Raw genomic sequence first — 26,219 nt, forward strand, 5'->3', positions numbered from 1 at the left:
TGTAATGGGCATAATAGCTAATGAGGCTTGTGTGGTGTGTATGCTGGGTGATGTGGCTGAGGGCCAGACCGCATCCAGCTTCTTGCTTGCTCAGCAGGGCAGGAGGAGGAGATAGGCTGAGAAACTAACAAGATGCAGACTTTCCCTTGATATACCACAGGCTCTGCACAGACTGCCATTCCTGTGAGGAAAGTTCTTCTGGCGGGGTCTCTGCATGGGCTGGGTAGCAGGGAGAGCTGCTTGCAGCACTTTGCTGTTTGCAGCTTGGATAAACTTTACACTGAGGACCAGATTTTGACAGGAAATTGAGCGTGAGAGCCATTTTGGTATATCCTATTGTCTTTGCTGCTATTAGGGAGGTAAAGAGGAGAAGCGTGCTGAAAGGTGTTTGAGAAAGGAGCTGAGTACTTGGTCCTGTTGCTTGTGCCCCTTGGTCCCTCTGCACAGTGCTCGTGATGGCAGAAAAGAGTCCATCCTGTCTGCCAGCTGTGGCCTTTCGAGCCATCATCAGGTAGTAATCAGCCTTTCTAATGATGTAAAACTCCTGCAAGGTGTTCTTCCTCTGTATTGGCCCTAACATTAGAGAGCAAGGCTGCAGAGGGGTGATGGCACAGACCCTCCTCACACCATACCCCGCTAACTGAAGCGCTGTGGATTTCTGGCCTCCATTTCCCTGCAAACACAGGAAGTAAAAAATTGCCATGCAGTTACATGGTGCAGCCTGCACATCTTATGTTTGTAACGGATTGGGTTCTCTTGGGTCTCAGCACTAGCTAGGTGCCAGCAAAATTGGGGCTGGAATAAAATTTCAGCTTTTAAAAACTCTTTAGGTTTTTAGGCCCTAATCCAGCAATATAATTAGGTGTATGTGTGTGAAGAGGATCCCTGATTTCAGTGAAACAGTTCCTAAAATTTAAGCACACGTCGTTTTGCTTTGAGACCTTAATGAAAAGCCATCCTCTTGAATTTGGTGCCTGTGATATTCCTGCCTTCAAAGCCTGCTCTGCTTTTCCATTCCAGCATGCTTGGAGAACGTAATGGTAGAGGTAGAGAGAGCTGTGTTTCCCCAAGTTTCCATTACAAGGCTGGGTTTTGAGCCATTGTTAATTTCACCAGGGTGTCGCTCCTCAGACAGAAATTTTCTGTGTTAAGCTTAGAGTTCTGGACTCCTGCTGCTCCTGCAGTCTCCTGAGATCTTGTACGTTAGAATTGCTGAATATCCAGTAATTATTTTTGTGACCTATTCTAGCTCCCTGAAATTCTTTTTGAAAAAACAGTTGATTTTCTTCTTATACCTTAGTGTCCTGTATCTGTGAAATTGGGGTTAACTGCAGTTATTTGTGAGAAGTGGGTTGAGGTGGTGCTTTTATTAAGTTGGTGATTGCCCCTCAGGTATGAGCGCTACTCTGTGCAGTGAATGAGCTGGGACTCAGAGGAGCTTTGCTACTGTAGACTTGGAGGCACCTCAGGCATCAACCAGTCTGGTCTGCCTGAGTAATAGGTGCAAGGTGTTCGGAGAACTTGAAGACTAGCCTAATGATAGCAGGTAGCTGTTGGTTCCAGTGTTGCAGAAATCTTACTGCCAGAAAGCTTTCCTTATCAAACTGACACCTCCCTGCCCCGGTGCAGTATAGTCAGTGTCAGTGTTAAAACAAACAGACAGATTTAACACTTTTTAACCAGCAGATTGATTTTGTACATATGGCGTGATCAAATGCAGTATGTATTGAGACTGAAAGCGTTTTGCATCTTGAAGATAGCATATTTTTATGTATTACTCAAAATAAATTAGAATAATCGATGATTGTTTTGAAAGCAAATTACTGGGAGTACTATCTGTCTTCCATGGCAAGTGCTGAAGAAATGAGAGTGGCTTATAATGCCAAAATGAGTTGTGTAAACATGGGTACATACACACTCAACAGCAGTGAATCTTTGAGTTTCTTTTTCTTGACTGAGTCTTTTCTGATCCCACTTCCATCCCAGAGGAGGAGAAAACCGATGTTTCTATCACACGTGTTCCTTTATTGATTTTCATTGCAATCTACCCAAAGTCACCTGTGCTGGAAATAATTAGAGCCTGTGAGCAGAGATGAAGCAAAAATCTATAGTGTGCTGCATTGCCAGAAATGAAGACAAGGATGTCTAATTAACGCTGTGTATAGAACTCTCTGGATGAATGGGCTTCCCTTTCTCACAAGCGGTGCAACAGTGGTTATGTCACATACTTGCTGTTAATTAAATAGCGTGCACTGTGTCCCTACAAAATTGGCATGGAGGAAAAAAAACGTTGGACAGCAACTTTCATAAGAATACTGCAATTAAAAGTCTGTGAAACATGTTCTTGTGGGCTTGTTGTGATGACCAGAAGTTTTCTTCTGTGTGATATACACTTGATGGATGGTCTTTAAGTTCTCCAGACATGTCTTATCACTGGATAAGTTCAGACCTCTCAAAAGCTGGACTGGAAATGTGTTGGGAGGGTTGAGGGAGGGAGAAATGTTCCTTGGAGATGATGCAGGGTGCCTGGCAGCACAGCTCGTATTGATGGGCAACTGCAGCTGAGACAGGAGTGAAGTCTGTTCAGAAAGCAAGGAGGGATCCAACTTGTGTCAACTTCCCTTTGAATCTACAGTGAGAGATGCCATGGTGACTTAATGTAAGTTGTATAATGCATCTACAAAAGTAACTGTTTAGGAAGATTGTAAGAGAAAGGAGTGATAGAAAGTCTTAATGAGCATGCACTCAACTAACACAAAATATCTTAAGGGAAGAATTGGAAGCTGAGAGATGGAGGGTTTTCTATCTGAATTATCTGAAATAGATTACGAGAAAAACTTCAGCTAATCAATGTGATGCTTACATGCACTACTGTGTGCATGCCAGTAAAGATTCTGTTCAATGCAGCCTGTCTTGATGTTTCAGAACCTGAGGAAAGAGCAGATGTAGTCCTGATGGATTCATCTCTTACAGATATCCCACTAATTTTTCTTGAAAGTGGGATCCTCTTTTTGCATAGCACACTTCTAGTGCTACATTCCTGCATTTATTCCAGGCAGCATTGTTGTATCAGGATTTTTTGTGTCAGAGGTCTCTGATGGTAGGGGAATTCTGGGAGAGTTGTTCTCAGCCAGTAATTTGCAAGCCACTGGCATGCCTTCTCAAGATTTTAATTTCTCTTCTTTTATTTTTCTTCCCTCCTTGCCATCCTACGTATCTGTTACGGCCAATCTAAATGATACAGAAACTAGAGAATGAGTAAAACCCAAATACTTTGTTCTAACAGAGATTCAAGTGTTGAATCTGTAGGAATCTTCCTAGACTGTGTCTTAAACTGCAGGAACAGATGCTAGTTGACATGAGTGTGTTTTTGGCCTTGGTTAGACAGAGGAAATCGTGCTTCCCCATATAGTAGAACCTGCAGTTCTGGTTTAGGAATTTTATGAAATAATGACAGTGCAGGAGGAAGATCCTGTTTCAAAAAAAGATACTTTTATGATAGAGTAATTGCGTGCGTTTCATGACCTCTCTTTTCTTCCCATTTAGCTGCTTGGCATCTTCTCTCTCTATTCTGGTTCTGTTTTATAAGCATTTCTCTCTGAAAACTGTCAGCTCTGGTGCACAACTGAAATAGGTGCATGCACAGGTTGCGATTCCTTTCTTCTTCGTTGCATTTTAATTCTGAACTCCAGATTAAGTCTGTTTAAATAATACTGGGACTTCATTCAGCTCCTAGACACTTCTTGATGTTCAACAAATGGTAAAGCATAACAATAATTTAAATCAAATAACCAAATCTGTATGAAATATGCACTATGTTACCTTTCCAAGAGATTTATTTTCTTCTCTGGATCCATTTTGGGCTGTGCTACATTTGCCAAATCAAAAATAAACCAAGTTTGCAGTATAGGGACGTGATAAGTATGTGATTTCCATTATGTCCCGGTGTGCTGTATAATGCAAAATGGAAAACGTGTTTACATGATTTGAGTATAGAGTTGAAATAGATTTTCTGACCGTAGCCTAATCCCAGTGAATTGGTGCTAAAGTGATGGCAGAGCCAGTAGCTACTGGCCTGCAATTTGAGCTCTTTCTCAGTGCTAGAAGACTCCAGACCTATGGGGACAGTGGAGAAAACAGTCCTTTTGTCCTTGTTCCTTTCAGCTGTCAGCAGCAGGCTGGCAAGCAGTATTTCTGAAATTATTATGGGTGGGGAATAGTGATTCACACTGGTTGTGGTTGTGTTATCCTGTTGGGTTTTCCTAAGAGCAAACAAAGTGCTCAGAAACATACACTGGAGTGTTTTAACACACTGGAACTTCAAGAGCGTGTGGGAACAAGTCTGGTTTCACAGATGTCAGTCATGTTCTGCTCTTTCCGTCAGTAGAAGCAGAAACTCATCTGCATAGCAAGTATTTTAAATTCTGTTTGTGATAGAGCACGTCGCACTGCTTATTTAGTCCATCCAGAAACAGTCATGTTTAGATGTTGCTGAAATGATACTGGTACAGAACATGACCTGCCTCTCCTTGGTTTTGCAGCTTGGCCTCGCATCCCCTGAAAGACGCAGTAGTCACTGGCAGTGATGACCGCCTCTGGAAAATGTGGGCTTTTCCTGATGGGAACATCATCATGGTGGGTGAAGGTCACACTGATTGGGTTTCAGGCTGCTGCTTCCATCCAAGGTTAGTGCAAACAGTCCCCTGAACAGGTACTAATCTCTTCTGGGGAGTGCTTGTTTGCTCTTTCTTTGCTCGCTGGCCTGCTTTGATGACTTTCTATTCTCAGCGTAACCCTGCGCTCTCTGCTGAATTTCCAAACATGTAGATAAGTGTTCCTCTGGCTTTTGCTGTGTTGACTTAACATTGATTGCTTTTAGTATTTTGTACGTCTTAAGCTCAGTCCACGTGCCAGTGCACGTAACAAGGAGTAAGAAGCTTTCAGATCGAGTTGACCGCTTATTCTTTGTGCTCATGCACTGTAACAAACATGGTTCCACTATTAAAAATACAGAAAATTTGTTTTCTTGTATTATTTGTCACGTGACTAAATGAGTTGTAGCTTACCTGGAGAATAAGAGCATGAGCTTTTCTCCTTTTTCTTTATGCAGATTTCAAGCTGAATTAGTAGACAAACGCAAATGTGGGAAATGAGAAACAAATACTTAGGGTACAGTGGTTCCAGAAATGAGTCAGAAGTTCAGTAGATTTCTTGATTGTTCTGGTGAAAATAGTGCTTTTATACTGTAAGAAAATGGGTTGTTTGTTTGTTTGTTTTTTAAGGCTGAGTCTGTATACTGAAATGATTTTGCTTCACATTTTTGAGGCTGCAATTGTGATAGAGCCTGTTACTGTTAGTAAAGGTCAGTTAGGGTACTCACCTCTGGTTTGCTTATAAAAGGAGCATTACTAAGCTTCTAACCTCTTATTTTCCTTGTATTTATTACTCTGTATCGGTTCTTTCCCTCATGAGAAGGAAAAGGATCCTATTGAACTTCATAATTCCTCCCAGTTTTTGATATGGTTGTGAGTTAAATGTGTGTGCAGTCCTCCAAGCACTCTAAAATTGCACTTTTCAAAACCTCGGGCAGCTGGAGTAATGTTTCCTGTGGCAGATTTTAAGCCCTTCTGCTTTACTTCTGCACCCTTTCTTTCCTCTTGTAAAACATAGTCCACGCTCATGCTTCACGATATTCTATTTCGTGTGTATATCCTTAGAAACAGTTTCATAGATTTGAAAGGAAGGAGTGATATGAGACTTCAAAATCCCATATAGTTGAGATGGGAAGAGGAGAGACAGTCTCAGCTTCTAACGTTAAGATTGTAGGAAAAATTTTCCATTACTGGGTGACAAGTTGCACCAAGTTTGTGAGCATGCTGGACATCCTAAGCCTAACTTCCAGCTGAACAGAACGCTGCCTTGCTTCCTACCAGTTATGAATATAAAACTCATCGTAGGGAAAGAAAGGGAAATACAATTAGAAGAGCATGTTATCATTTATAAAGCTGCTGGGCATGCTAATCAGATTTCGATAATGCATTGTTACCATGACACCCGCTGACTCAAAGACTCAAAACTGTTTTCTCATTAGTCTTTGACCAGAATACAGTCCTTTCAATAGACTTTCCTATTTCTCATTCAATTATTGAAATTAAAATGAGTTGAGGTACATCATTATTCACTTGCAGTATAAATTGACTCCTGCTGAATGCTCTGGAGTGATTCAAAAGCAGTGCTTCTGCAATATTGTCTTATGTTACCGGAGAAAATATATAATGTGACAGAAGGCATTTAATCATAGTTTTTTTTTTTCTCTCCTGTATATCAGGTATTCCAGAAATGAAAATAATGAAGTAGAAATGGGAAGTTTTCAGAAAAGTTTTCTGGAATCAAATATAGATAGCCTAGTTTTGTTTCTGTTTTAAATATTCAGTAGGATGTTCATGCAGAAGTTGAAAAGAAAAATATTTTTGTCTGGGCTGTTTAATTGTGTTATGGAAATACGGGTTAAATTCCTTCATTTCTACATTTTCTTTGTTGTCCTCTAATTTTTATCTTCTGTACCTATAAAATCAGGTTTAGATCAATCTCTGCCTCTAGTCTGAAAGGTGATCTGTGTGCAGTGGGTAGATGAGAGCATGTGATGTGCTGAACCTCCTGTCTATCCGGTGCATGGTTACACTGTGCCTCATGCTCTTCCATCTGTAGGCTCTCACTGCACAGTGGTGGCTCCCAGGGCACTGGAACAGGAGCAGAGCAGCTCCGTGTGCGCAAAGACAGCAGGACATCAGTTGTGATGCTCTCTGCAGATTTGAGTGCAGAATTTTGCCTTGAGCTTTTAAAATAAAACTCCAAACAGGTGCTGTTATCAGCAGAGTACAGCAGCTGGATGGATGGAGGAGAACAGTGCTTCCTCTTTGAAGGTCAGATGGCAACTGGTCATAGTTCAGAAACAAACACGCTTTCGATTCCAGTCTGCCTGAATGGTACTCTGAATTAGCTGTTGCAAGTGCCTGTCACTGTTGTAAACTATCACAGGAATTACATTGTTGTTACAGGAATATTTCTCAGCTTGCTTTTTATGTTTGTGAAGGAAAGAGGCTTCAGAGTTGCCACAGCCATCTATGTGAACTTGTTAGGTGAAGAGCTGTGCAGCCTGCCTGTAGACACCAGCTGGACTGAGTTGTTTGGAGTAGTAGGTAAAAGCTGCATCTCCTGCGAGTTTCCAACAAATAGGTTGAGGATGTTTTTGAATATACCTTCAAGAACTTGAGTCTGACTGCTCTAAGATATTTCAGGGCATGTGCTGGATTTATCTTCATCGCTACCACTCCTGAATGGCTGAAAGATTAAGCTTTGTGACGTAGCAGAGGTGTGTTAATGTCCTAGAAAGTTCTGGTGAACTGTAAAACACCATATTTGTGCTAAGCACATATGTCTGCCTGTATTAATGCATAGTACCCTTAATGTATTTATAAATATTCAACAGGTCAGCTCTTGTGAAATGTTTGTAGCCCTTTTCATGCAGGCATTCACCTCTGTGGAACACAGTGAATTTCTATTTACAAACCTTTGAATTGGAGGAAAAGGAAAAAAAAAAGCACCAACTGTAGGTTCTGAAAGCTATTTAAAACTTGCACTGAAAATTGTCAAATTGTCAGCTCCTCGTAGCCTCCTGTTCACCTGAGACAGAGGCCAAATTGCCTGTATCTTTTCAGTTGCTATTTGAACTCCAAGAGTTGCTGAGCAAAGAAATCAAAACTGTTGTTGGTTTGTTTATTATAACAAAAAGATGCCACAAGAGTTATCTTGAGCTGCATGGATTTTCTGTGAGTTTTGTTGCTGCTGGAAAACTGCAGGTGGGAATTGTCTCCTCGGTAATTAGGGGAGAGAAAAAAGATGGAGTAAGTGCATCAAGCATCTTACAAATAAAGGTGGTTGTGATCAATACTGCAGAAAAAGGAGATGATGAGGCTTGATCAAGAGGAAGGTGAGATGCTGAGCCAAAAGAACAATCCATGTTCTTCTAGAACAGAAGCAGCTTTAGATTATGTCTGTCAAAGCTAAAGATGATATTACATCAACAAAAATCTGTGCATGGATAAGTGCCATGCAAAGACAGGATGTGGGAAGAATTAGCAAAATATCTCAAGAAGGTGGATGTGAGGCCTTGAATAAAGGGGAGGGAGGAATTAATATTTGCAGCTGGGCTGGAATTCTCCAGAAGATTTAGGGGGTTCTGCAGAACATCAGAGGAGGCTATTGACACCAGAGATTTTGGTGTTCCTGAAGTGATTGAGAGGTTAGTGATGATCAGCAATGAAATGTCTATTACTATTTGGTCTGCAGAAGTGCTGGCCTATAAAACCAAGGTCTCTTCCAACTGTGTAAAGCTAAGCAGCACAAAGTTGCTACCAACCTTACGTTGGCCAGTGTAGAAGCAGCCAAAAGCTGCTTGCTTTAGCTTTTCTGTGGCTCCAGGGGAACTTTAAGGCGTAGGATATAATATGGAAAATACAGTTGGATGCTTGGAATAGTTTTTTTTCCACCCTGAAATGTGTGGTGCTATGAGTACCTGAGTACCTGATGGTGGCTTCCCAAGTCCAAAATGTTACTGGAGATCCTGAGCGTGAAAAAGATGGTATATTCTCAGTTCTGAAGAGCAATGGATGATAAATGTGCAACTCTGGAAGTAGACTGCTAGAGTGGAACCGATTTCCTTGTTGCACAGAAACTTTTAAGGGTAAAAAATAGACAAAAAAGCCCTAAGCAGAATTGAGAAGTCAGAATAAACTGAGAAACTGAAATGAATTATTATTCAGTTAAGTCCTCGGTTTTATTTTAACGTAATTTAAATTTTTCATTGTTCCATCAGTTGGGCTTGTTTAAAAAAAAACAAAACAAAACAACAACCCTATCCAGAGCTGAACTGTAATGTGAAAAGAAAGCACTGACCGTAAAGCCATGCAGTAATCGAGGAATGAGGGAGGGCAGGGAGAACCCTGTGATGGAGCTGTGGGGGAGTAAGGCTGGGTTGAGCAGGGGAGGCGTTCATGGGAAGGAGGAGTGAGCAGGATTTGGAGACAGCTGTGATGTGTTGCTCAGCAGTAACAGGCAGAATCTGACACTGCCCTCTGCTCGGCCGAGTCCCAGAAGGCTTGTGCTTGGAGAAGGGGGGAGATGCTGAGGAGCAAAAATGAGACTCGACAGCTTGGCAGGTATATGTACAATTTCAGCATCTCACAGAAGACACGCTTGTGTAGCTTGAGAGGTGGAGTGCTTTGATTATCAAGGTGAATTGCAAATGGGGAGCGTTCCTCTTTCTTCATCCCTTACCTCTGCAGCTCCTGACTCCCTACAGACCAAACTGGTGAGGAGGGCTCTATTACTGGTAGATACTGATGCGTTTGATCCATGCCAGCCTTCCTGACAATAATAATGCTCTCATATATCAGTGCTCGGTGAAGAAACAGCTTCAGGGTTTGAAGAGAGTGAGACAGATGACCTGACACTAAAACAAATGGCTGGCTTCTGTTTGGTAATGTATTGCAACTAATATATTTTTTTAAATAATGCTATATGTGACCCAGAAACCTCAGCAAATGGAGGGATTTGATGCATTGAGCCTAGCTAGGTTCTTTAGTCATGTTAAAACAACTGAGATGGTTTGAGAGAGGTCATTCATAAGAGCTCTGTATTCAGAAACTAAGACTGGTCAGGAAAGCTGCTGTTATACCTCAGAGCCTCTCAGTAAGGTCCTCTTGGTGACAGGAGCTCAGAGGTGGCTGAGAATAAGTGGTCCATGAATGATGATCTTTAGAAGATTTCTTCTGCTAGTTTTTCAGTCATTAACATTGAGTACCACACTTTGCAGAGAACCGGGCTGAGACTTAAAAGCTGCTGAATCTGTCTGAGAATTAACATAAGAAAGAGCTGTAAGACTCATGTTAATCACAAAAGTCTCCATTGGCTATCAGTGAAATAGAAATTTTCTGATTTGTGCCATGACATAGATGCTTTAAAGCCCTATTCAAGGTTTCCTACAGAAACAGATGTTTTTTATTTATCCTTTTATTACTGTTAATAGCTATTAAGGAAATGCGAGATAGACCTGCACATTTTCCTTAGGACTTTCGAGCAGTATTTCTGTCATAAAGGCATAATGATTTAATTTCTTAGAGAACCTCTGATTCTCCTGTAGTTGAACGAAGTCTTCAGTTACCGGGTTATGTATTCAATTTGACAATGCTTAGAAAGTTCTTCTGAGAGGTGTGATTAATTTTCAGTCGCCTGGCAGGCTGTAACGCATCGCTTTTAGCAGACTGCACATCTGGTGCAATGTCTCCTCAAACTGAACTCATACAGGAAACTCCATTCATTTATTCTGCAAGAAAAAGACTATTTCAGAAATCCTCTAGTCAGTTCCCCAGCCTACAGTGTTAATGTGGATTTGATGTTTTCATAGAAGTATGATAACATTTTAATTTCAAAAATAGTTTGGGCTATTTCAGAAGTCTTTGGTAAGCTTCAAGCTTCTTATACAAGGAAACAGTCTTTGTATAACGTCATTCTCTCTCAAGCCAACAAAGCCTACTATTTTTACTTCACAAGCATGCTTGAGTGGGTGGGCATTACATTTCCTTTGGGATTCTCAATCTCATTATTTTTTATCAATAAAAAGCCTCTGCTGGACAAAGGAATAAATCACATATAAATGAAATATGAGAGATTACATGAGAAGCCCAGCTTCTGCTTAGACTAATCCAATATCTTTGGCCAAACATCTCAATGTCAGAGTCTTTATAAGTATTCTACAGGATCAGTCTGGCAAAAAGAAATCGATAACCAGGTAATGGATTTGATTAAAATTTTTCCCCTTCTACCCACTCTCACAAGCCAAATGTTTCTACCCATACTAATCTGTTCTGGCACGTGCAACTGCTGGTTATTCTCTGTGGCTTTCTGGGATGTGTATCTATAATAAGCTTTATATCATTTCAGAGTGACGTGTTAACTATTGGTGAGTATGAGCTTTAAGAAAAAGCGATACATGTATCTTGTTTTATTTTCCTTTAGAGATCAATTCTGCAATGTGCCTTTGGAAAATATGGGGTGGTAATAATTGTGGCTTTGCTACACGTTTAGATGCTGTTTTGTTGTGCAGAATTGGCTTTTTTTTCTGCTGCTCCTGCCATGCTGAGGAGCATTTTCTTATGTGACCCAGATATCAAGCAGACGTCCACACCTCTAGATGTTTTTGTTGTTGTCAAGTCATCCTTATTCACCTGAACTTCTGTCTTTGTGATGGTTGTACCAGCAGACTGTGGGCCATCTGTATCATTTGACTTGAGAGTCATTTGGAATCAGGCTTGGTAGCATTCTGCAGGGATTGTTGCGTCTACTTATAAAGAAGTACAGTTTCCCATTTCAATAGGAAGAAAAAAGCAAGGTGCTATTGTGTAAATTTTGAATTTTGAGGCTCAGCTGCTTCAGTTGTGGAGATTTGTTGGGAGTGTGCGCTACTTTTCTCTTTCTAAGTAATTTCTTCACTTACTGGAATTGTCCTTTAGAAGCTGTTCGAAGCTAGAAATACTTTGCACGACAAAATACAAAATGCAACATGTTTCTTTTATATCAGGAACCTTAAAAGTCCGTCATTACATTGATTTCTTTAAAAAGCAAACGATCTGCACTGCCACAGTGCAGTTACTGAATAGGCTTCATTTTTCACCCGGAACGACCGTGCTTTATTGGGAAACCATCTTTGCTTCTCTTCTTGGTTGGTGGAAATATTGACCACTCCAAGGTAGTGATTCGCTAATAATATCTCCATTCCAGTAATTCAGCAAGCAGCAGGAGAGAGAGATGCTGATGACAGGCCAAGGGAGGAAGCTAGCTGACAGAAGGAGCAGTCCTCCTACTGAGCAATCCAAATGTATATTTCAAACAATTACAGGAGGAAAACGCATCATAATAAAATGCTGCCATTTGATGGAGCCACTCTGTGGTTACCTTCACAGGTGGTTTTACAGACTTGTGAAAATTTAAGAGTCAGTCACTGGAAACATCTGGAAATCTTTGTGTAGAGCTAATGAATAGAAGGCTTAAGGTAAACTGCCATCCTGTTCCTAAGAGCAGTAATTTCATATCAGTAGCATTTGGTTGAGTGTCTTTAGATATTTCCGCCGATTTGCAGGTATGGCTCAGACTTGTAAAAGCTGTGGTACAACGGGTGCTGTTTCCAATGCCCGCAGTCTGGTTGTTGTGTGTGTGGTTTGCAGTGGGCTTTTTGCATCTGAAGTGAAGTCAGGTTCTTCTGCATTTTAGAAACTTATGATGCCGATGCCAATTGCTTTATGTCTCTTTTATGTCTCTATGTCTCTTGTGTATTGTAAAGGAATTGTAGGGGTAAATGTTGTGCAAAGCGTAGCTGGTTTCTTCATTTGCTTGTATGTTTTGTCTCCTACATGTTCCTTACATTTTTTATGTGCATATAGAGGGGCATTAACTTTTTCCTCCTGTTTCTTGTGGGAAGGAGAAAGGAATGTGGCTTCTGAAACGTAAATTCCCTTTCACAGGATTTTTATGTGAGCCTCCAAGCAAGCTACCAACTTAGGTTTGTCCCTTGTTCCCCAGAGCTAGTGCTGTCCTAATGGCAGTTTGCTGACAGCGAAAGAGAGCGGCTAAGCAAGAACAGACAGCTAACGTGTCTGTAAGATGCTGACAAAAAAAGTTGGAGGCTATCTTGCTTCAAAACCTTATCATAAAGACTTACAGAACGTGTTGGGAATGGTTCAGAGCAGCATCCCGATGTCAGCCCCCAAGCGGCTCAGCGCCCAAGGAGCCTTCAGGCCAAAGCCATGCCACAAAAGCCCATCTCTCCAACCAGGGGCTGGGTGCAGGGTCACAGCCACAAGTGCCAACAGCTTGGAAAATGAATGCTAGGATAACATTAAGCTTTCATTTTTGGAGCTTTCTGCTCAAACGGTTTGGGTTTTTTTGTGCACCTAGGGGTTTTGAGGAAGGATTACATCTCCCTCACGAAGTAAATAATGAGTAAAGGCAAGGGATATTTAATTATATATATTTTATTGGATGATATTTCTCTACTTTTCTGAGTAGTAAATATTTAACTACCATTGTTTTTTCTTTGGTGTCTGGTCAGTCTTACATGCATGAGTTCTCTTGAATAATAAATCAATCCTTGGCTGTATTTTTCAAACATTTTTCCATGACAAAGTGAGATAGGACTCCAAAGGATTGATGTTGTCACTTTGGTTTTGTCTTGGAAATAATGTTATTGATGGCAGTAGTGGATTTGAATTTGGTCAGATCAAACAGTTCAATTCAAACTCAGGAATTCTTTGGGATTTCATTTATTTATTTATTTTTATTTTTATTTTACTTTTCTTTTTATTATTGGGCTTATTTTCTCTAATCTCTTTCCACTGTGTTTGCATCTTTCTTTTTTTTTCTCTCAGAGAATATAATGCATTTGTTACTCGTGAGTTCGTTGCCCCTCCATCACAAAAGCAAAGCATCTCCTTAAAGTCTCCTTTTTAAGGACCTAAGTATTGATACCTGTAACATGTGACCTTATATGTGTTAAAACTCCTACTGCTACAAAAAAAGATAGCTGGTCTTTATATAGCATTTTTTTACCTTACCTTTATAATGTCACTTAAATTCCAAGCTTGTCTATAAGGTAAATAATTTTCAAATGTACTGAATGCTTTGCCTACGTAGAAATGGTCTTACTTTTAAATGACTTTTTTGCATGTTACATTCTTTGATTGTGTGAATTTTAGACCTGCAAACAGCTGTAGGAGCCATTGGGATCATCAAGCCAATCTCAATGTATTGGTCAAAAAGGCACTGTGATGCTCTTCTTCAGCTCCCAAAACAGATATCAAGGTAGATCTCTTTACAAGGAAAGCTTTAGTAGTCAATCTCTAATATTTTGGCTTAAATGCTTAGGTGCTTAGAAAATAAGAGAACTTTTCTCAGCTATATGGATAGTCAGATCTGGTGTGGAAATGGAATAGAACTTATTTGAGAAAGTTCTCTTTGTATGATGAATTCTCGGTTAGAAAGGAAAAAGAGGAAAATGCAATTGAAATCTCTTATAGAGCACTAATAAAGTGATGTATTTCTAAATGTATTAGTTCAGCTTCAGTGGAGCCATGAATACGCTCTATGAACATCCAGTTGAAATTTGATGGCTCTTCATGCCATTTGTGCACTCCTTGTACACTTCACCCTGGCTTTTAGTTTCAGCTGTTGCTAGTACAGCTGCTGCCCATGAGTCACCAGGGGTAATGCTGTTTTGCAGATATTCAAGTCATTTGCTTTGGTTTGGAGAAAAAGATACTTTTGTTCACTCAGAAGGCTCTGGGCCTTGGGTAGTTCAGGTTTTCTTCTAGCTTTGCTGGTGCTTGAGAGTTTGGAGTTAAAATACAGAAAGCTTACTGATTCCTCGCTTGGGTTGGTTGCAGTGCTGTCAATCTAATCCTGTGGTTCTGCTAAATGTCTTACTCCAGCTCTTTCCAGGGTTGTTATACACATCAAAACATCTCTTATAATAGAATTTTCTGTGTTATGTTTCATTGTTTGCAATTATAATCTCGATGTCTTTAACATTCCTGTTTCATTATTGTTTTCTTCTGTGCAATAAAGGCAATTGTTTTGTCCCTAAAGTCTGCTGCAAGGGTTTCTAGTGGAATAGGTAAGGAGACGTCTATGTTTATGTTAAAATGTGCATTTTCCTAATGTGTAGCAGTTAAAATAAGAAACATTAGTGCTAGAGTTGACTGGAGAAAGGCAATTTGATTGTGAGGCAGCGTGGAAGATATTTCAGTTGAAAGTAAACCCAAAATATTTGAATGCTTTTTTTTTTTTAATTGAATCATATGGAAGCATCCCTTTCAAGATAGGAGGCTTAGGTTTCATGTAAGTATTCACACTGATTTTAAAGAAAGATATTGAGGCCCTGGAGCGTGCTCAGAGGAGGGCAACAAAGCTGGTGAGGGGTCTGGAACACAGGGCTGATGAGGAGAGGCTGAAGGAGCTGGGAATGTTCAGCCTGGAGAAGAGGAGGCTCAGGGGAGACCTTATTGCTCTCTATAACTTCCTGAAGGGAGGTTGTAGTGAGCTGGGGGTCGGCCTCTTCTCTCGTGTCATTAGTGATAGGACCAGAGGGAATGGCTTCAAGCTACGGCAGGGGAGATTCAGGCTGGACATTAGGAAGTATTACTTTTCAGAAAGGGTGGTCAGGCACTGCAATGGATGCCCAGGGAGGTGGTGGAGTCACCGAGCCTGGGGGTGTTCAAGGAGAGGCTGGATGTTGTGTTGAGGGACATGGTTTAGTGGGAGCTATTGGGAATAGGTGAACGGTTGGACTGGAGGAGCTTTTAGGTCTTTTCCAACCTTGGTGATTCTATGATAATTTTCATTTGGAGTTGAAGGTTTCTGGTGTTTTTGTTTCCTTTTGCTTGCTTGCTTTATTTTGTTTTTAATAGTATGGTAGAGTTGTTTCATTAATCTTCTGGCCAGAAAATTAAAATTTGATATTTTAGTTCATATCTGGAAAATTAACCCTTGCGTGGATTTCATTACGCTTTCTTAGTTGTTGATATTGTTTCCTTCCACTGCATAGTGGCGAAAGTTCCAAGTGTTTTCCTTTAGTATTTAATATGTTTTCTTAGTAAAGCATATATAATTTATTTCCCAACCTTTGGACAGTGTGTTTTGAAATTAGCCTGTGGATATTTTGGATTTCTTGCCATGAATCTTGTTTCCAGGCTTGGAACTTTACATTATTGCTTCCAGTTGGGAATGAATTCAAAATGGTCTTAAGTACACAATAAGATGGGATGTTTGAAATGAGGAAAATTCGTCTTAGGCAAAGACCAGATAGGAGTTGTGTGGCTGTCATTTATTGTGTATGTTTTTTCTCTCAGCCTTTTTCATTTCAGTGCTTTAGGTAATTTCAGTTACAAAGCAGTTGCAGTGGCAGGAGTAGCATGCAGTGTTGACCATCTGTGAAGTAAGAACCAGGATTTCCTTGACCACTGAAAGAAGTGGATGTGGAAGCCTGTTCTCAGCTTGTAATTGTATTCTTTGTTTTTTGGGTAGTGAGTATGTAAAATGATTGGGGAGCAGAAAAGAAAAGGGCCACAGTGTGTCTGTGTCTGCCATCAGCTTTAAAAGGAGCTGGTTTGGAGTTCTGGTGTTGGGTTGTTGGTTTTCTTTTTTGTTTCTCCCCCTTGATTGTTCAGATACTGGACTGCATGACCTCATATAAAACCAATGTTGTAAAGGATGGAATTTGGTATGCTGCTTTTTCTTACATGCAGCATTGTGTCAATATTCAGCATTTCAGCCCCTCCTTCATCCTCACTGTTTAATTTGCTATTGGTCATGCCTCCACTAGCTAATCCCCTGCCTTTGGGTATATTCCTGTCAGCAGGGCATGGCTCTGAGATCTGATACTGCCCACAGTATAAGCGCCAGTGCAGTTGTGTGCTCTTCCTCAAGGTTTTGCGATCAAGAGTTCATTGCACAGCATGAGTTGGTCTTCCAGGTCCCTGGGAAATGTTCACATGTCAGTGCAGAACTTCTCACAGACTAAGGAAATCTTTATGCACTCTCCGAACTCTCTATGCACATAAATATGCAGCTTAAAAATGATGCTTTGTAGAAACGTGCAAATGAGATTGATGACTGTGGTTCATTACGGCTCATTGATTGGAATTAGGCGTGACTGGACACCCATTTGGGACTGATAATGAATTGGAAATGGCTGATCCACGACTTTGCCTTACAGAGGAACTGTGGCACAAGTTTATCGTTGTTAATGTGGGTCATAAATCTGCTCTGTATGTGGGATTCATGCATCTGAACTCCTTCCAAGCCACACTTTTGCCTACATCAACAGGCCTTCATTAGAATTTGAGGTCTTGGAGTCTTTCCAACAGATGAAAAAAGACATGCTGAATGAGGTGGGTGTTGATATTAAGCATTGCACGCTATTAACATGCTGTTTAATGTATTTTATGGCCACTGATTGGCACTGTGCATGTTTTTATGTGGTTTAAATACACTAATTTATTTTTAAAACATAAATACTGTATAGGAATCTTTCAACTGACACTGATGCTGATGAGGGAGAACATTGGCACAGAACAGATAACAGTTATGGGAAAGCATGTTGGTTTTTTGCAGTATCCTAAAGCAAGATGGCACAGCTGTATGGCCAGAATCTGAATCTACCTTCATTGTATGCAGCATTTGCAATTTTGGTCTCATTGGCCAAGCTAGTATGAGTTCCTCCACTTCCAATAGGATGGTGAAGTTCTCTTATATCACAGCAGGTAGGTTGTGAAATTGTGGTATGGAATACCAGCTGTGAGAACTTTATTCATGACAATTTTAACCATTATAAAGGTAATTATTCACTGGGCTCCTAGTCTTGCACAGGGCCCCGTGTTGTCCAGTGCCTGCTGTCTGTGCATTTCACTCCCTCTAATTTCCAAGTATTGTAGCCAGTTTTATCTTTTTTGCTTTTATTTCTTACCTGGCACGCTTCCAGACCCTCCTAAAAGGCAATTTTGTGTGGACTAAAACTGCCTTCTACCAGGTGCCTAAATTATTTTAAAATCTCATTTAACTGTTCTTAATTACGTGACGTTGAAAGACAGCTAGCTCATTTTTTATACTTTAAAAAGACTTGCCTGCAGTGAATGGTAATGCACTCCGTGTTTCTGCAGTGGGACCAAGCTAATCTTAGCAAGCTAATGGATTGCAATGGAGCAGGTCTGACTGCGGGGCCGTGCAGATGATAACCTGAGCTTGGAACAATGTGCTACCATGTGGACGTGACAAAATACCATCATAGTGACCCTGGGTGTGCCGAACTGTAGGCTGCGATTAGAGCAGGCCAAAGCCCTGAAATAAAGGACTAATTGCACGTTGTGACAGCCAGGCTGATCAGAGCAGTGGGAAGCACCAGGTGAAATGCTATTTCTGTGCATGATTGGATATGCCCGCTTCTGCCATCAGTACTCAGTTCAGAAAGGGAAAATGCTTTAGAATTTGGAGAACTGGTTGGGATGTGCTTACAATCAACTTGAAGTCATTCTGTAGAATTTGTGTATACCACACTGGGAATCTTTTTTTGGTAGTAGGAGCATTATGTTATGTTGAACGCATTGCAGCCATGAAATTGCAGCTTCAAGGAAGTTTTAATAAAAGAAGATCAACTTTTGTCAAATAAATAAAAATGTCTTTCCATGACGCTGCGTCTGCTGTAGGGTCTGGCAAGGGGACCCACACCTGAGGAATGCTTTACTTCTTTCCCTTTGTTATCACACCGAGCTGTCAGCTAAGTGGGATGGCAGGGAATGCAGCTATCCTGTCATGGATCTTGAAGACACGAGCATGTGCTCAAAGGATCTTGCAATTCAGTAACACAGAATGAAAAATCACCTTGAGTTTGATTTTGGCATATTATGCATTGACAAAACTTTCTGCTGATTTCCAGCTGGTAGCTTTGGGTTGGCAGGCTTTTGCAGAATGACGGCACAAAAAGCTACACGCCTACGTGCCATCCACCCTCTGCTGGTTATTGCTCCAATTCCTGACTTTGAACTTTCTCATTGGTTTATAAAATGTCAGTTTGTGATTGGTTGTTGCATCTTGGAAAGTTCTCTTTCAGCTTTGGTGATAAACGATGTAAGTAAAGAGAAGAAATCTCACGTTTCTATTTCTGATGTTCTAGCCTTCGCTTTCTGTATAAATGACATTTGATGAGTATTAACAAATAGAAGTTTGGCTTCAGATTATTCTGAACAATGTAACATTGCAATTAAGGTATGGCTTGGACAAGCATATAGCCTATGTGGATAATGGAAAGAACTGCCAAAAAGAGCCACGGGGATCAAAAAACCTGGGGGTTTTAATAAGAAATGTCACTTGAAATAATTAATGTGGCTCAGACTTTCGGACATAAAAATAACTAAAAAAAAGTGAATTGTATCTTAAGCCTGTATTCTCAAGGATGCGACTTACTTTGGAATCAGGCTCTGTGCTGCTGGGTGTTTTATTTTTATGCAGGCTAAGAACTCAAGCATGGCTACACATGCCGTGGAATGCAAATCATTGGGATGGGATGATGGTCCGGAGCATGGAGCATTCAGGGAGTGCATGGGCATGGGTAGGAACTGGAAGGGCATTTGTCAGGTTTTGTCCTAGCACCCTCCTGGACTCTCTCTTATCAAGACTTTCTGAGCCAGATGCTGTTTCCATGTGACTTCTGATATATTTCTTTTTTAGGGCTTCATGCTGTCTTCCTTTGTGCTGTCTTCCTTTGTACCCACAGAAAGTTTTAGCCACATAGTCCTGTTCCCCATTGTCCAGGCAGGTCTCTCACCTAGTGTGGAAAAAATCACCTGTATTTTTTTTATGGGAATCTTCTCAATAATCTGTTGACCTCAACTTTTTTAAATTCATCCAGATTTCACCATCTCTCCTTGGTTACAAGCCCATGAGAGAACCAGTGTAGTAGGACAAAAGAGAGAAATAATGCCTGCAGCTTGAACTCAAGCCTGGCATTTGCATCCCTTGTGTTGAGCTTAGTATCAGATGTAAAAATGAGATACTGCTTTCTTGGGATAGTCAGTGGTAGGTCTGTGCTTTCCTCATGTAACTATCTGCCTCACAGTTTTTAGCCTTGTTTCCAAGGAAAATGCAGCTTACAAGGACGTGCCCCCTATTCTTTGTACGTGCATCTTCTGCACCGGTTCCTGACACAATCACCCACGCTCTCTAGAAGCGTCTAACCTGCAGGCTAATTCTGACAAAGCTTGAGGTCTAAAGGATCAATCAATTCCCAGTATTTATATTTAATCAACAGCTAAGGTGGTGGTGCTAAGAGGCAAAATACATTTCTGTAGATATTCAGGCTTCATTAGTTCTGGTTTTCATGGACCAACTCATTTTTTTCTAGTAAGAGTTTAAAGGAAGCAGCTGTGCACTAGATGCTTCTTTCTTCTCTATCTTAGCATGTAATGTCAGCAAAATTAAAGTAATTTTTAACACTGTTTACAGTTCTGGCCTTGGGTTATGCTGTGTTTAGGGACTACCTGCATTGATACTGTAAATAGTCCAGTGGCTTTTAGAGTTTTGCTTTAGAATAAGTGCACAAATAGAAGTAAATAAGAAACATAATTTCTTCAATTGCTTAAGATTGATTTCAAAATGTTTTTCAATTGCCATGGTGAAAGGCCATTAATCTCATAGTGCTTCAGATGATGGCATGTTCAAAATTATCTGATGAGCTGCTGATGTTGATGTGCTGTTGAGTTCCAGTCAGAGGCTACCTGCTGCTGCAGCTCTTCTAGGACACAACTTGAACACAAGTGCTGTCTTAGCGTGTTGTTTTGAGAAGCAGTACTACTGCACTGTGTATAAGGCTTTGCTCACCTCCTTTTGATTTAGGCTGGAACTGTCTCAAGAAAGGAACTGCATTTTACTTTGTCTGCAAAGCTCCAGGTGCGTCCACACCACTACATGAATAATACATACCAATGCTGGCACCACAGATGTGCTGTGTTCTCTTAATGCAGCGTAGAATATAGTAATAAAAAGGTTATCTGCAGTACCTGTCCCTGGCATCTGCTGAAGCTCATAGGCCTGAGATTGATCCTGAGGATGAGATACAGTGGGCAGAGAAGTCTACCTTGCTGTTGTTTACCAAGCAAACTGTAGAGGAAGCAAATGTAACCTTTGTGCACTGGGGTTTGGGATAAGGCAGATCACGTATACTCAGTGGTTGTGAAAAGCTGTCACTCTGGGTGGGAAGAGAAAGGTTTCAGGCAGCTGGATGTTGGTTATTTTGGCTGATAGAAGACAGTCTGTGTACATTGTGAAGGACGGGCCTGTGGTGCTGCTTGGCAGCTGATGTAGGGAAGCAGAAGAGCCTGCTGGCTCCACCATCTTCAGAGGGAGCCTCAGTAACCCTGCTGGAGCAGCTCAAGGTTCAGCTCTGCCTGCAGAGCCCATTATCCCAGAGCATAGGAGTGAGGCACTTCTTCTGGTCTTCCTGTAGGGCTGCACCATCAGCATACTAATTGCCTGTGTTTTTCTGGTGTTTCATGAAGGTAATCAGTCCCCTGAAGTATCCTACAATAACTTTCTGGAGCAGCGGGCTTATGGCATCAATTGGGAATCCGTGAAAAATTCCCTTGGGAAGTAGAACTGTGCCTATTTAATATTAGGAAAAAAGATCCCATCCGTAGAAACAGTTCAGGGATTACAGATGTCATCGACCCTCCGTTGTGAGCTGACCAAAAAGGGTAGGATTTGTTGCTTGTTATTCTCTCCTGATATGTTGTCTGTCTCCTTCTCCTTGGTTTGTTTGGTAAAGAAGAATTAAAACTGTTTACTGTCCTCTCATATATATATGGGAGGATATATATGTGTATATATATACACCACAGAATTAATTCAAGCTTTCTCTGTTAGTGATGAATTTTAAATTCAAATAGAGGTGTGTATACAGCTGCTGGTAAATTTAAGGCTGAGCATATAGTGTTGCATTTCCACATGTTATTCTATTAAAAAAACTGTTTTCAAATCAGTCCTTCAGTAGAGGATTGTGTAGATAATAGAGACCGCCATGCTAAATCATTAAAGAAAATCTCCTTTTCCTAATGGTTATGTTTCACTTCAGATAAACTTGTGTCATGTGTACAGGGTGATGGTGCAGTTTAGAGGGGGATGCTGAGGAGCTCGTGCTGCAGTGGCTGGGCTGCCGGGGTCCCTCTGCTTCTGAGCACGTCTGCCCCTTAGCTGCTATCGGTGTGTTCCTCCAAACTTCTCCTCCACAGGCTGAGCTTTTGTTTCTGTGTCTCTGCTTTGCTCTCCTTTGATCTGCAAGGAGTGCTAAACCTCATTTGTAACTCCTTCCCCTGCCACAGATTGCCAAATTGAATCCATTTGAACTACCTTCCTGCTCATATCTGTTTCCTGAAAGATTTTCATCACTGCCCGGACGGTATCTTCTTAAAATTCAGCCCAAGGAACGAGTTCTTCATGTGGTATTTTGGGGATTATATATTAAAAAATGCATAAGCAATAAATCTTCTTTTGTGATTCACAACAGTGGCAGTGCCTGCTACCCTCTGAATCAATTATAGATTTCATCAGTCCCACTTTATACCTGCTTCAGAATTTGTTTTAAAATAGTTCTGATTTCCTAAATGTATAAAGGGTGCAATAATTTGTCATTTTGCTAATTTTATGTCTCCACCAGTGAGATGTAGCTTGAGTTATTAAAATGACGAGTGCTCCATTAATGAAAACGCATTTATTCCTTGACAAAATCAGGGTCTCCTCCTGCAGCCCTCACTCAGGCTCTAAGCCTATACGCTTTGTCAAAATCTTTGTATTGATGATGGTGAGATAACTGCAGAGAAATTAGTCTGAATACCCAAGGTTGATGGATTTCTGGCCTTTAACTAACTTTTCCATAAATAAAATAGGGAACCTCCAGTATTACCTATATCACTTAAGGTGCATTAACTTTCTCAATGCTTTAAAAGGCTGTGGGATGAATGTATATCAGTCCATCTAACCTTTATACTGGGAAGACTGGTAGAAATGATACTAAGGGCAACGTTTCAGGATAGCTCAATGCATTTGTTGTACTGAAGCACTGGGAAATTTCAACACAATTTAGGAAATAGTCTCAAATCTATGTAAGTTCTCTGCAGGGCTCACTGAACGACGGAGATCTCATCAATTCAGTCTGCCTGGGTTTTCAGTAGATTCTTAAGGTCATTCAAGAGAAACTCTCAAAAAAGCATAACTGCCATGAATAAAAAAGGAAAAATCTCTTGCGAACTTAAAAACTGGTGAAAGAATGGGAATGAAATGTCACGTTCTGAATGGAGAAATTACCTGTGCCCCTCAGGGATCTGTGCTGGGACTGAAGTTATTAGGATGATCTTGGACACTGGAAGAGAAAAAGGTGGAAAAGTTTGCTGATCAGAATAATGAGGGCAGTAAAAATGAAGGATCCTTGTGAAGAAGTGCAGGAGAAGAATTAGGTTTGGAAAAGTTGACTATGAAGTGGCAAATGAAATTCCATGCAGATGAATGTGAAGGAATGCACATGAAGAAAATAAATAGTAATTTCTTTAAACTAGTTATTGGTACTCAGGAAAGGAATCTTTTCTGGGAATTTCTGTGCAGTGGTACTGAAAACAAAAATTGAATGAACAGAACAAGGAACGAAACTGAAAACACTGCTGTGCTGCTGGGTACCTCCACTGGGTTCCTGTTTCTTCAGTGCTTTTTTCATCTGAAAAGATATGGTCAGAGATATGGGATGACCTCAGTGTAAGGAATGAGTCCACAGGCTGAGTCTCCAGCTGGTAAAATAATGTGGTAGGGAACCTGTAGTATCATTATCGGCTTGGAAGAGGGTTCATGTGTAGTCAGCATTTACTTTGCATTGTAATAGATTCCACTAGAATTAGAAGCATCAGATGAAGGTATTTAGGACAGGAGAATAATTAGAAATGCCAGATCACGTTTTGGGATGCAAGAGGTTGTGGGTGCTGGAGGTGTGTATGTCCAAAAATAGGTGGTCATGAGAAAAGCAGCCTATGGGCAGTTGTTAAGCACAGTATCTGTCTCAAAGAAATCCTGAGACAGAGACTTTGAGGGGGTATTATACTACTCTACACATTCATTCTTACCATTTTCCCATTAAGAATCCTCTCCTTTTGTGATAGAATGTAAGCTGCCGAACCAGGTGAGCTCTGAGTCTGACACGCTGTGTCCGTGCTTAAATGCAATGGAACTATACTCATATCTGAAGTCAATAGATAGCGAGCGCCTGAGATTATCTGCAGTGAGTCAGAAGACAAAAATGTTGCAATTAAATGATAATTCATATATAGAAAGTGGTATGGATTTCAGAAATAAAAAAAAATATTCTTCCCTGAAGCTATTTTATTCTACTTTGAAAGTGATTTCCTGGGCTCCAGTGATGTTATCGATAAGCTCATAAATAGGCTGCTGAAAGTAGGAATGTCATTTCTGGAACCCGTATTTGCTTTCTCATGGGAAATAATTATTTCATGTCTTTTCTTCTTTCTTGATATTTAGTATGTGACCACTTAGTCTATGATGCATCGGAAAATACGAATGTTTTAATGTAAAATCTACTGTTGTTTACTTAACTAGTCTTTCTTTTCCCTTCTAACAGTGGCACTCAGCTGGTCACTTCAAGTGGGGATACAACAGTACGGATATGGGACCTCTCAAAAGGGGGATGCGTTCTGACTTTCAAAGGACATGCCCAAGCTGTGTGGGACTGCTCGTGGCATTCCTGTGGTGATTTTGTGGCTTCTGCCTGTAAGGACAGCACAAGTAAAATATGGGACGTCAACAGGTATGGAATTACTGGAGATCCTTTATTATCTGGTTGATAGCTGTAATTAATAATCAGTGTTTTATGCTTCAGCCCAGTCAGAGAGAGAGACGTTTAACACCAACTTGTGGACTTCCCTCTAGGAACATGAGTAGATTAAAGGGAGTGGTGCAAGAAAAACAACCTTGATGACATTTATGAGAGAAGGCTGTCCAAATTAGCTGAGAAGGACTTCAATTAAGATACTGCCACAAAGGCTGTTTCCTTTTATTTGGCATCTGCTATTCTGCAGTCATTTTTATTGTTGTTATTCGTTTTTGTTTGCTTGCTTTTAAGGTCATGGTTTTATGAAACTTCAGTACATAAAGTAAATAAGTAACAGAACAAAAATACAAACGAGCTTTCCATTTCATATTTCTGACTTAAAATTGAAGTGTGCTGTACATTCATAAGTTGGATGAGTGGAAATTTATTCGTTATTTGAGTTTTGGCAAGGTGACTCCTGATTAATAAATAACTATACCTCTTCATTTTCTTTATTGCTCTGGCAAATGCATTTTATGAAGGTACTTAGAGAAATACAAGTACATTTTTGCTTACCAATTAATCATTAGTTCCTCATCTATCTTCAGTTGTATTTGAGGTGATATATTTTGAGTAATGTACACCTTAAAGGAATGGAATGGGATATTGTTTGGAGCTGATGCTTCTAGACTCGTGGATAACTTAGAAATAGCATTACTGAAACCCCTCTGCTGTGTGAAGTCTGATTTACAACAACTGAACGTTGCCTGTCCGCAGAATAATTCAGTCTGTTTGTGTTTTCCCTGGTTTGTTACGATCATATCCCGATGGATTTGTCATTTCCTCTTTCCCTTTGCTTTTGGATGAGGCAAAATATTCTTTCAAGCTTGTTGCCCAAAGCAGGGGAAGAAGCTTCACTGAGAAGGCAAGAGAGACTTGCTTCTCCCTTATTTTGCTTAGATCCCTCCATGTCTACTCCAAGTGCAGTGAGCCTTGCAGCAGACACTTAGAGACCTACTGGGATCATGCTTGGGAAACTGCTTCGGATTGTTGTAAGTGAAGTGCCACTGTACTGGCCAACTGGCCACAAATGAGTTGAGATTGTTGAGGATTTCCTAATTTAGTCAAGTTTTTTTGAGAACGAATTAGAACTCTGCTGTTACCAGTTTTTCAGTCTTCTCTTCAAGTCATGAGTTGGGAAAGCTTTAAATAAGAAAACCCTTTTCTTTTTGATGGCATTACCAACATATGCATTCTTTCGCTATTTGCTTAGTTTTAGAAGCAGGTGAGTTATTTTGACTGAGCTGGGAGCAGAAACTTAGACAAGCTTGGAACAAACACGCAAGTTTTATAAAGCCATAGCTGAAAAGATTGGCAAAGTTCAAGGAAGTGGGATTTACAGCAGAAACCACCAATCAGTTCTGGCAACAGATGGTGCTTCCACCCTCGCTATCAGTTACAGAAATTAATGGTCAGTGTTCTTCTCGGGTTTGAAAATGCCTGGAATCTGTTGCCTCGTTCATTGCCTCTTTTCTTAACCTGCTGTAGCATTCTGATACTTCAGTTATCCTTCATGACATGTGCATGACTTTTAAGAAATAATACTAAGAGTATTCTTAGTATTATGTCGAAATGGTTTTGAATTTGCATAAGGGAGGTTTTACTTCAGACGTTCTCGAGTATCTTTTCTGCCGAGGAAGCTTTTGTAGTCAGAGGTATCAAAGCAAATCTTCATTGCCAACCCAGGCCTCCCACT

The 26,219-nt window shown here is 40.5% G+C and overlaps 1 protein-coding gene across 2 annotated transcripts in view; it reads left to right on the forward strand.

Annotated features, from left to right (window-relative positions):
- SPAG16 (sperm associated antigen 16) overlaps window positions 1-26,219 on the forward strand; it is a 355,941-nt gene that overhangs the window by 179,085 nt on the left and 150,637 nt on the right. For both annotated transcript variants that reach the window (XM_048953048.1, XM_048953049.1), the window contains exons 11-12: window positions 4,542-4,685; window positions 24,275-24,460. In XM_048953048.1, coding sequence (XP_048809005.1) covers window positions 4,542-4,685; window positions 24,275-24,460 — 330 coding nt within the window. The remainder of the gene's footprint in view (window positions 1-4,541; window positions 4,686-24,274; window positions 24,461-26,219) is intronic.

Source organism: Lagopus muta, chromosome 8 (genome assembly GCF_023343835.1).
Source record: "Lagopus muta isolate bLagMut1 chromosome 8, bLagMut1 primary, whole genome shotgun sequence".
Lineage (NCBI taxonomy): Eukaryota > Metazoa > Chordata > Aves > Galliformes > Phasianidae > Lagopus > Lagopus muta.